The sequence below is a fragment of the Amaranthus tricolor genome, chromosome 9 (genome assembly GCF_026212465.1).
Source record: "Amaranthus tricolor cultivar Red isolate AtriRed21 chromosome 9, ASM2621246v1, whole genome shotgun sequence".
Lineage (NCBI taxonomy): Eukaryota > Viridiplantae > Streptophyta > Magnoliopsida > Caryophyllales > Amaranthaceae > Amaranthus > Amaranthus tricolor.
The window spans coordinates 22,492,851-22,503,190 of NC_080055.1; the positions used below are offsets into that span (position 1 = coordinate 22,492,851).

Sequence of the window (10,340 nt, forward strand, 5' to 3'; positions counted from 1 at the left end):
TGTAGGACTACTCATAGCTCTACTTATTGCAACATCTGCAGTATTGAGTGAGAGTAGGATTGCTAGGAAGGATTTGGGCTTAGCCTTGGTGGTGTAGGGGTTGGCCTAGGTGTTGGTCTAGGATTAGGACTCGGTGGTTCGGGATCTGGATCTGGTGCTGGAGCCAGGTCTGGATCTGGTGGGTCTTCAAGCTCAAGCTCTTCATCTAGCTCGAGCTCGAGCTTAGGTGGTGGTGGTGGTGGTGGAGGGGCAGGCTTCTATGTTAGTGACTAATAATGCATATATAAGCGCTAGCAGAAACGTAATTTAATCGAGAAATAATCAAAGTGTAAAGGGCAAGAAGAGCTATTAAGAAAACGACACAAACCGAGCACTTGAAAAATAATTCCACTATATTATAATTAAAGAGATTGATAAAAGGATATAAAATAATAGCTTGTGAAGTGGAATAATAATACAAGAAGAATATTTTTGTGTGGATGGTTAGATGAAATAAGATATTAACACCCCTATTTATATTTGAGATTAGTAGGTGGCATGAATCTAGTAATTTCCACACAAATCTTTTTCTAGTATAATCTTTCTAATGTTCTAGTATTTTCTATGCAAATATCTATTACTAGAATAATCTAGCTATTAATTTTATGAGCTAAACAAATCATTTTAGAATGTTCTTAAAATGAAGGTTTTGTGGGCTATGGATTTGGGCCATACCCAACATACCCAACTATTGTTAGTGACTAATGCGTATTACCTAGCATGCATGCACTAGTTTATAGTGCAAAATAATCCAATACAATACATGCACTTCTTATTAAGCAATATTCCATTAGTAAATACCCCATTTCTTAGCTTTCTTACGTACAAATTCCCTATGGCGGCCACTTTTAAAGCTGTAGTAGTCTTGTCATTTTTGTTGCTGATAGCAACATTTGCAAACATATCTGACGATCGAGTAGAAAGGAAGGATCTAGGATTGAACCTAGGTGGTATTGGTGTTGGGTTAGGCGTAGGTGTAGGTGTCAGCCTTGGTAGTAGTGGTTCAGGAGTGGTTCAAGTTCAAGCTCTAGTTCATCTTCATCTAGCAGTTCTGGTTCAGATGGTGGGTCTGAAGCTGGTTCATCTTCTGCTTCTCATGCTGGTTCAGGAGCTGGAGGGGATAATGGTAACTGATCCAAAAAAAAAAAAGGAATCTTGCATGATATATTTATTATTAAGTGTTGCTATAATAAATAAAATAATTAAGTTTGTGTCAAGTGTTTGTATTGTTACATGTAATATCAATTACTAGTATACAAATTCGTGCAATGCATGAAATTTATTAGTACAGAAATACCTATAAATAATAATTTTTTTAAAAAAATCATGAAATGGCATATTATATATAGTAAACATGACTTGAATGTTCCACAATCACATTTTAACCTGAAAGGCTATAAAAATGATTTTATTTGGTAAAGTTCTATAAAATGGTGATTTGTAATTTCTTTTATTCTTTTGTAGCATTGTATGATTGTATGATTTAATCTAATATAATTTTTTTTGAAAATTTACCTATAATACTTAAAATCATAACTAATGTGAAACTCTATAAAATCGCTATGTGGAATTTTTCAGTTCTTTTATAGTATTGTATGATATAATGATATGATGTATATTATAATTTGCAGTTTAAAAATAATTATTAAAATTTTTTTTAATAAAAAACTTAATAGATGAAGTCATAAGTATAAGTTTTTACTTACACCTTAAAACTCAAAAGGAGAACAACTATAATTGATAATCAATAATACGCTCATACGATCCAATTCTACCGATTTTGACCCTACCTACTCAATGATATGAGGTAGAATCTGATTCTAATAATCTTGCCTGTAAAATTGAGTTCATTTGACAAAGTTCTATAAATTGGTCATTTGCAATTTTTTTTTCTTTTTATAGTATTCTTTGATGGTATGATTTGATCTAATAAATTTTTTTAAAAAAACTTACCTTTAATACTCAAAATTATAATCAATGTAAAACTCTATAAAATCTCCATGTGGAATTTTCCAGTTCTTTTATACTATGATATGATATAATATGATTATATGATATGATATAATATGATTTGATCTAATAAAAATCATTTTGAAAACTTACCTTTAATACTTAAAAATTAAAATCATAGTTAATGTAAAACTCTATAAAATCGTCATGTGGAATTTTCTAGTTCTTTTATAGTTTTGTATGATTTTGACCCTACCTCCTCAATGATATGAGGTAGAATTTGATTCTAATAACCTTGTATTGCCTGTAAAATTGATTTCATTTGATAAAGTTCTATAAATTGGTCATTTGTAATCTTTTATTCTTTTATAGTATTCTTCGATTGTATGATTTGATGTATAAATTTTTTTTTGAAAACTTAACTTTAATACTTAAAATCATAATTAATGCAAAACTCTATAAAATTGTCATGTGGAATTTTCCAGTTCTTTTATAGTTTTGTATGATTTTGACCCTACCTCCTCAATGATATGAGGTAGAATCTGATTCTAATAACCTTGTTTGTAAAATTGATTTCATTTGATAAAGTTATATAAATTGGTCATTTGCAATTTTTTGTTCTTTTATAGTAATCTTTGATTGTATGATTTAATCTAATAAATTTTTTTTTAAAAAACTTACCTTTAATACTTAAAATCATAATTAATGCAAAATTCTATAAAATCGCCATGTGGAATTTTCCAGTGTTTTTATAATTTTGTATATGTCATTTTTATTTTCATCTTAATGTTCAACCGGCCAGGAGTACTCCTGAAATGGAAGATGGGAAAATAGCACCAAGTATCGACTATCTTTTACAATTGTAATAATACCAAGTATTTACTGTCTTCTACTTTCATCTTTTACAGCAATTGTTCTCAAATGTGCGGGATACTCATGATTTTCTCGAGTTGAGAGACTTATTGGACGCGCTCTCTTTTATGGGTATGAGTTGTAGCCGTCCTTTCCTCTTCAGACCCTGCTTATAATTTAATAGGCGGAATACACAGGGTAAGAGAATGATAATGTTCTCAAATGTGAAAACATCTTTATCACTGTTATGACCATATATACAATGACGCTAGTGCATGTCTTAGAGTCGTAAATTAGTAGGGGTAAAAGTACTATAGACTTTTTGTTTTGAGGTTGTCTCATTGAAAGACAGCTTTTTACAAGAGAGTAGCTTTAGATGTCATTTGACTATGGTTTAATTTATAGATTAAAATAAAATATATACAAATTAAAAGTATATGGTAAATAGTGCAAAAAAATAAATGGAACAAATAAAATGAATTGAGCGAATAAAGGTGTTCATTCGGACCAAATGGATTAATTTTTAGTTAAATTTTACCTCTATTTGTTGAATAGCTAAACTATGTTTGGTAAAAAAAACTTTTAAGCCAAAATTAAAAATTACTATGTGATTAAAGTAAAATCATAAGAGAATTATATATCCACGGTTAAAATAACAAAAAACAAAAAAAAAACAAAAAAAACAAAACAGCATTTAACTGGTTATATTCTTTTTATATATAATACTCCTATTAGATTATTTCTAAAATGAAAAAAGATAACAAAAATTAAAGATAGAATATATTTTGCATTTAATTAGATTTATTCACAACAATACTGGTTAAGTAAAAATATTTAAATTATTTTGTCAGCTTTTATTTGCTATTTTGTCTTTGAATATCATATTTTATCTCTTAATTCTATATTTATTATCCAATATTATTTCTTTTTCGAATTTTCAGATATTTATTCTCAACAAATAAGACTAATTATAACTTAAAAAAAATAATAAGGCTAATTATTTGTATTGATTCGTATGACATTGTTTTTGTTTCCTATTTTTTTTAACTTATATAAATTATTAATGGTTGAGATTAAAACAAAACATAATTTTTTCTAATTAATGATTAAAAATCTAAAATCAATGGCTAAAAAAAATAAATAATTAAATATTTTGGATTAAATATTTAAAAAAACCTTTAAAAATAAACAAAAAAAAATACAAGACAAGAAAAATAAAAAGAAAAATAAAATACAAAAAGAAAAAAATAAAAATAAAAATTAGCATGTAACTGGTTGTATACTTTTTTATTTATAACATTACATAACTTTTAAAACATGATAACAATAATACGAAAAAATTTAAAAATACAAATAAAAGAAAAAAAATGTTAAATATTTTCTTTACTTTGATTAGATTTATTCAGCATAATATTGGTTAAGTAAAAATCAACAAGCGGAAAATATAAAGTTCGCGTAGACTTCTCACCCAAGCAAATAATTTCAAATGATAATGCCACAAAGCAAATAATAGATTGAGGTGGTTTGGTCATGTGCAGAGGAAGCCTTTCAACGTCCCTGTGAGGAGGATAGAAAGCATTATAGTAGATGGTAAGAGGAGTCGAGATAGACCAAAGCGAACTTGGGATGAGCAAATAAGAGTAGACTTGCAGTTGGAGACATCATATCCACGTCTTAGACTTCTGATGTCCGTCCTTTGACCTGTTAGTGCCCTCAACCCCTTGCCCTTACCGTTTCCTTTCTTTTTAGTTCTTTGTTCTCTTTTGTAGCGGTCCTTCTGTCTATAGGCCTTCAAGTTGTCTTGCTAGTGTTTTCGCGTCTCTTTATCTTTCTCGAGTCGGGGGACTCCTTTGTCCGTGAGTTGCCACCGTCCTTCCCTTCCCAGACCCTGGCCTTAGCTTTCTAAGAGCAGGATATACTGGGTTGAATGATGATGATGACGATGAATGCCACAAAAGTTTGTCAATTGTCAATTTACTTCAATATTAGTAGCATGGACTCCCTCTATTCCTTAATAATATTCTCATATTTCATTTTGGGTAATTTCATTTATTGTTGTTGACCTAAAGAATTTTTCTATTAATATCAAAAGTTTTAAGCATAATAACTCTATTCTCTTAATTATAATATTTAATTAATTTTTATGGTCCTCATATATAGTCCACTAACTTTATTTAAACATTTTATGTTGCTTATGGTCCCTACATGTTTTCTACTAATTTATTTTAAATATTTTTTTAATAATTATAGTCCCCATATTTTTCAATTAACTTTATTTAATTAAAAGTTTTAATGCTTATGATCCCCACTTTTTGTCTACAATAAAAGAATTACTTTTTCTTAATTCTCATGAACTTTTGTTAGGGAAACATCAATAGAAAAGGGGGAGTATTATCTTGTCTCAATTTCTTTTTTTTTTCAATATTATTTTTTGGTCTGATTTTCTCATATTTAGTCTCTACAAAGAATAGGGGTGAAAATTCTGTCAATAGTTTGGTCTTTTATCAAAACTAAATCAAATCAAATTTTATTTTATTTTCATATTTTCAAATCAAATTTAAACTAAATTTATTTCTAGACTAAACCGCACCAAATCACATTTTATTTTAATAAAGCGAATCCAAACTGCCTGAGCAAACTTTTCAAGCCCAAATTTTTTCTTTCACACCATAAGATGGTAAGTTAAACATGTTTTCATAATTTAATCACACATTAAAATAAGATTAATACTATTCCAACATCACAATCGCATACCAAACATGCATTTTTTACATACAATGTGCTAATAACAATAATCAACATATTAGTATAATAAAATGACATTTATCCAGCCCTTATTATTAAAATTTCAGATTTAAAGTTAAAAAATTCAATACTTTATTAAAATATCATAAAATCATGTCAGTAAAATACTAGGCGAAATCGTGAGTTCGTGAGTGATAGAAGAAATAATTTATGAATTGATTACTGACAATTAAGGTCCAATTAAGGAACCTTATAAATTTTTATAACTTTTCAAAACAGCTACTCTTATAAGAGACCGTCTCTCAGATAGACGACCTTAAAATTTAAACTTTATATTCTTATTTTCACTTAAAATTCTATTAATTGGGCTATTTAACTCATATATATAATGCGTCTTTCGGAGAGACCGTCTCTAACAACAATTTGTGAATTCTAAATTGAAAGTTACAAAGAAAACAAATTTTTGTGACAAACGGTCTCTTTGAGAGACTATTTCTAATTGGATCAGCCTATTATGTATCTTTAAAATATTGTAAATAGGCATTTAATGATGTAAGTAGACATTAAAGTTATTGAAAATAGACATTAAGGATACGATAATTAAACATTAAGAATAATGTAAGCAAGCATTAGGACTACGATAAGTAGGCATTAATTTTTAATGGGTTGGATTTGAGATACATCTCTCAAAGAGACGGTCTCTCAAGAGACTAGCTGTAGGAAGAATTCAAATCACACCCACTCAACAACTTGCTAAGCGTGCCACTCACTTCACGGGCTTGTTATGTTTTTCTTTCATTAAACTTGGCCCAAAAGCTTTTCGATGACCAATCCAATCCAAAAACACTTGAAGTCTTAAGGTTTTTGAAGTTAAGGATAATTCACTAACACTGAAATCGTTATGACAAAAAATAATAAAGTAATCTCTTTTTAATATAAAAAAAATAATATTGAATATATAAAAACTAATATAAAGTCTTAAAGCTCTTTACATACGTAATTTGACATTTCCCAGCAAGTCTCTTAACCTCTTTAAAAATTAAGCATAAGAGACTACAACTTCATATCTCATAATACAGATACCAAAAAATTGTGATACGTTGGTGTCATTTCAACAATCTTACAGAGCGACCACTTCTTGTCGTTGATTTTGTTAGTGGTGTTGGTCAACACAACATGAGGTCATGTATGCAAAAACACTATAACATAATCAACTCTCCATTAACATCTATGTTTGTCCAAACCACATAATTATGCTTAGTTTCTATATGTAGACAGTTTTGTATAGGAGACCTACCAAGTACCAACCATCACTTCCTATGTAATAGCCTTTCTTATGTTATAGACATTTGATTCTTGTTAGCATAAACCTTAGAATAATTTTATCTAATCAAATTTATAATGAAGGTAAATTGCATATCAGTAACTTTCCCTGTGAACAACAAAAGTGATGTATCTATATTTTTCACTGTCGTACATTTTTATTTTCCATGGTTAGGCCAATAACAACGAAATTCATAATTCGAAATGAAATACTTGTTCTCAAACACTATATTAGTGAATTAACAACCATATCAACATTAAGCCTTGAGTAATAATCTACCATCACAATCAAAATCCTCCAAGACTTCATATACGAAAAATTAGATAAAATCAATAATAAACAAATAACTAAATATATTTTTTAGAAAAATTTCAAATGAGGACAATGGATGAAACACATAAACTGTACACTTCAACCTTGGACAATAAGTATCCAAGGGTAATACGCACAGTTTGTGCATTTTCACCCACAACTCAATTTTTTTTTAAAAAAAGGAACATGCTAAATAATTGAAACAACACAAAAATTTTATAAAAGTAATTCTCATCTTCAAATATATGGGTTCAATTCATCTTTCATATTACTTAATTTAGTAGTGCCGTTGTTTAAAAATCATAGTTTCAGTTGAGCAAGTGAGAGATCACAATTTTCTAGAGAAATAAAATAAAAATTTTTAAAGATCTACACATCAAGAGAAAAAAATTAAAAGATGGCTTCACAACAAAAATGAAAATTACAAATAATAAAATACTCTTTCTTCTCCAAAATACTATTTAGTATCTTATTCGTATCCTATAAATAATCATTTAATAGTTCTTCCATTTCACTATACGTACTACATTTGACTTTTTACGCAATTTAATATATTATTTTGATCATTTATATGTTGAACCATACGAATCAAAATATTTTAAAAACTTAATATTATGAAAATATACGATTAGCTGATTTAAATAAGATCCAACTTGACTATATTTTTTCTTACACATTTGCCGCAATATATAAAATAAGCTTGAATGATCAATAGTGTCAAAAACCGTTATGTAGCAAGTATTTCAGAACAAAAGAAGTTAATTTTATGTCTAAATTCAGATGGATCATAAGTGTAATAAATTTCTCGTATATACTGTATAAAAATATTTATACATACCCAATGCTCTTAGTCTTAGAGCACTCTCATTGGTGTAGAAATTCTCCATGAGGGGAAATTTTTTTGTGAAGTTTTTACTCCCATTAGTATAACCCGCAAAAAAAATGCAAATGTCTCTAAAAAACTTCTAAGTGAGTGGGAATTTTTAGAATTTTCTCACAAGGGCCCCACCATCCAAAATAAATTCTAAAATAAAACCTAAGAGAATAAAAAGAAGAAATAGAGTAAAAAAAAGTAGGAGGGAGAGAGTAGTGAAAATTTTTTTTTGTTTTCTCATTGATAGAATAAATTGGATTAGTAAATGTATGTGCTAGAACACATGACCCCTAATCCTAAGATCCTGAAGGAGGAACACAAATACCTGTAGAATAGTTTATCCTGCAAAACGATAAAGAAGCACAAATACCTGCAGGATGGTTAATCCTACAGAACGATAAAAGAGCATAAAACACCTACATGATGGTTAATCCTGCAAAACGATGGAGGAACATAAATACCTGCATGATGGTTAATCATGTAGAATGATAGCAACAAATATAATGACATGGCATAAGATAACTGCGATCGTACTCAAGAAAAGCTGTCAATATTATAAGGCAAGACACCACACCTACCTCGTACCTTACCCAGGAAAACATACTAAAATTTACTAAAAGACAAAAAGTGGGGACCACGATGCAAGGGCCAACAAACCACCAAACGCCACATGAGCGTACGAGATATTCTATCTCTCTTTCTACTGATTCCTAAAAATATTTCATTGAAGGTAAAAGTCAAAACTACCATTAGGGTTTTGGGATCCTTTCCTAAGGCCCACTACTATAAATACACGATGCCATACATCGCCAAGGGTAACGTATCTTTTCACAATGAAACCCATACAAAATATTCTCTTAAGCTTTAACAGCAATTTTCCAGTACCTTTACAGACTTAATCATCGGAGGAGGACCTCGGAGGACCCCTCTTCGACCCTCATTCGCTACCTTGTGCAAGAAGATATAGTGAAATAGGTAGGACGCTAGTCAAGCCTCCCCAGTAGTTCATATCCACTGTGAACTTTAAAAGACATTCTTGATCCTCGTTGAGAGTGTTGATTGTTCTTTCTCCAACAGGAATAGTAAATATTTCCACACAAAATTTGATATGATAAAAATGAAAAGTGTAGAGAGAGATTGGTGAGAAAATATTTTTTTAGTCACCATTGAGAGTGCTTAAGGGTGTTCAAAACCGGATACCAGATCGACCTGGATCCGAAAATTCGAATACTCATTTTTTCGGATAGTGAAAATCACTATCCGGTTCCGGTACGAAAAAACCGGATACCCGGAATTCGGATATCCGATTTAATCCAGATCGGATACCGGATATCCCGGTTTTCAATTTTTATTTTTTTTTTTGTATTTTTTTAAACAATTTTACTTTTTTTCGACCTAACTAAACTCACTTTGCTTTCTTTCTTTAATCAAGTCTTTTTTAAAACAATTTAAAAAAAAGCTTAATTAACAATAAATTAGTTATATAGTTTAGTTATAATGGAGAACGGTTAATGTTAATAAATTTAACAGCCAAAACAAAAAAATTTATGAAAAAATATTGGAAAAATTACCTAGAATAATTCAATCTATTCATGATTTTCTTACAATAATTCCAACTATTGATTAACTATGAATAATCCCAACTTTGTGGGGTATTTTCCTAGAGTAAACCCTGTAACCCGATGACTTGCTATAACAATTTTTTCTTAAAAAAAAGATAAATTAAAATAAAATGTCGAAAAAGAATATTTAAAAACTATTAAAAAATTATGATTTTTTTTGTAAATATTTTTTAAAATTTTATTTAACTTTAAATTAATTTTCAGTTTACTTTTTTTGGTGTATTACTTACTATAACAGGTGATCAGGTATCCAAGTTTACTCTAGGAAAATACTCTTCAAAATTGGAATTATTTATGGTTATATAGATGGAATTATTATAGGAAAATCATAAATAAATTGAATTATTCTAGATAATTTTTTCAAAAATATTTATATATTTTTAAAAAATTATAAAAAAAGTAGAAAACCAATACCCGGTTCGAATTATGCCAATATGCTGGACCGAATCCGGTTTAAAAATCGGATACCAAATTTGAATTATCTAATTTTTAAAACCGAATACTAAATTGAATAATTCGGATTGGATATTTTTAAACAACGTAGTATAAGTAGTAACTAGTAACTAGTAACTAGTAACTAGAAGTTTATAAATAACCCATACGCAGAGGTATTCACTGTCAT

The 10,340-nt window shown here is 29.0% G+C and overlaps 1 protein-coding gene across 1 annotated transcript in view; it reads left to right on the top strand.

The window, feature by feature from the left end:
- The window catches only part of LOC130823393 (uncharacterized), a 14,667-nt gene extending 14,394 nt beyond the window's left edge, over nucleotides 1–273 (top strand). The window contains exon 3 of the mRNA XM_057688013.1: nucleotides 67–273. Coding sequence (XP_057543996.1) covers nucleotides 67–273 — 207 coding nt within the window. The remainder of the gene's footprint in view (nucleotides 1–66) is intronic.
- The last annotated feature ends 10,067 nt before the right edge of the window (nucleotides 274–10,340 follow it).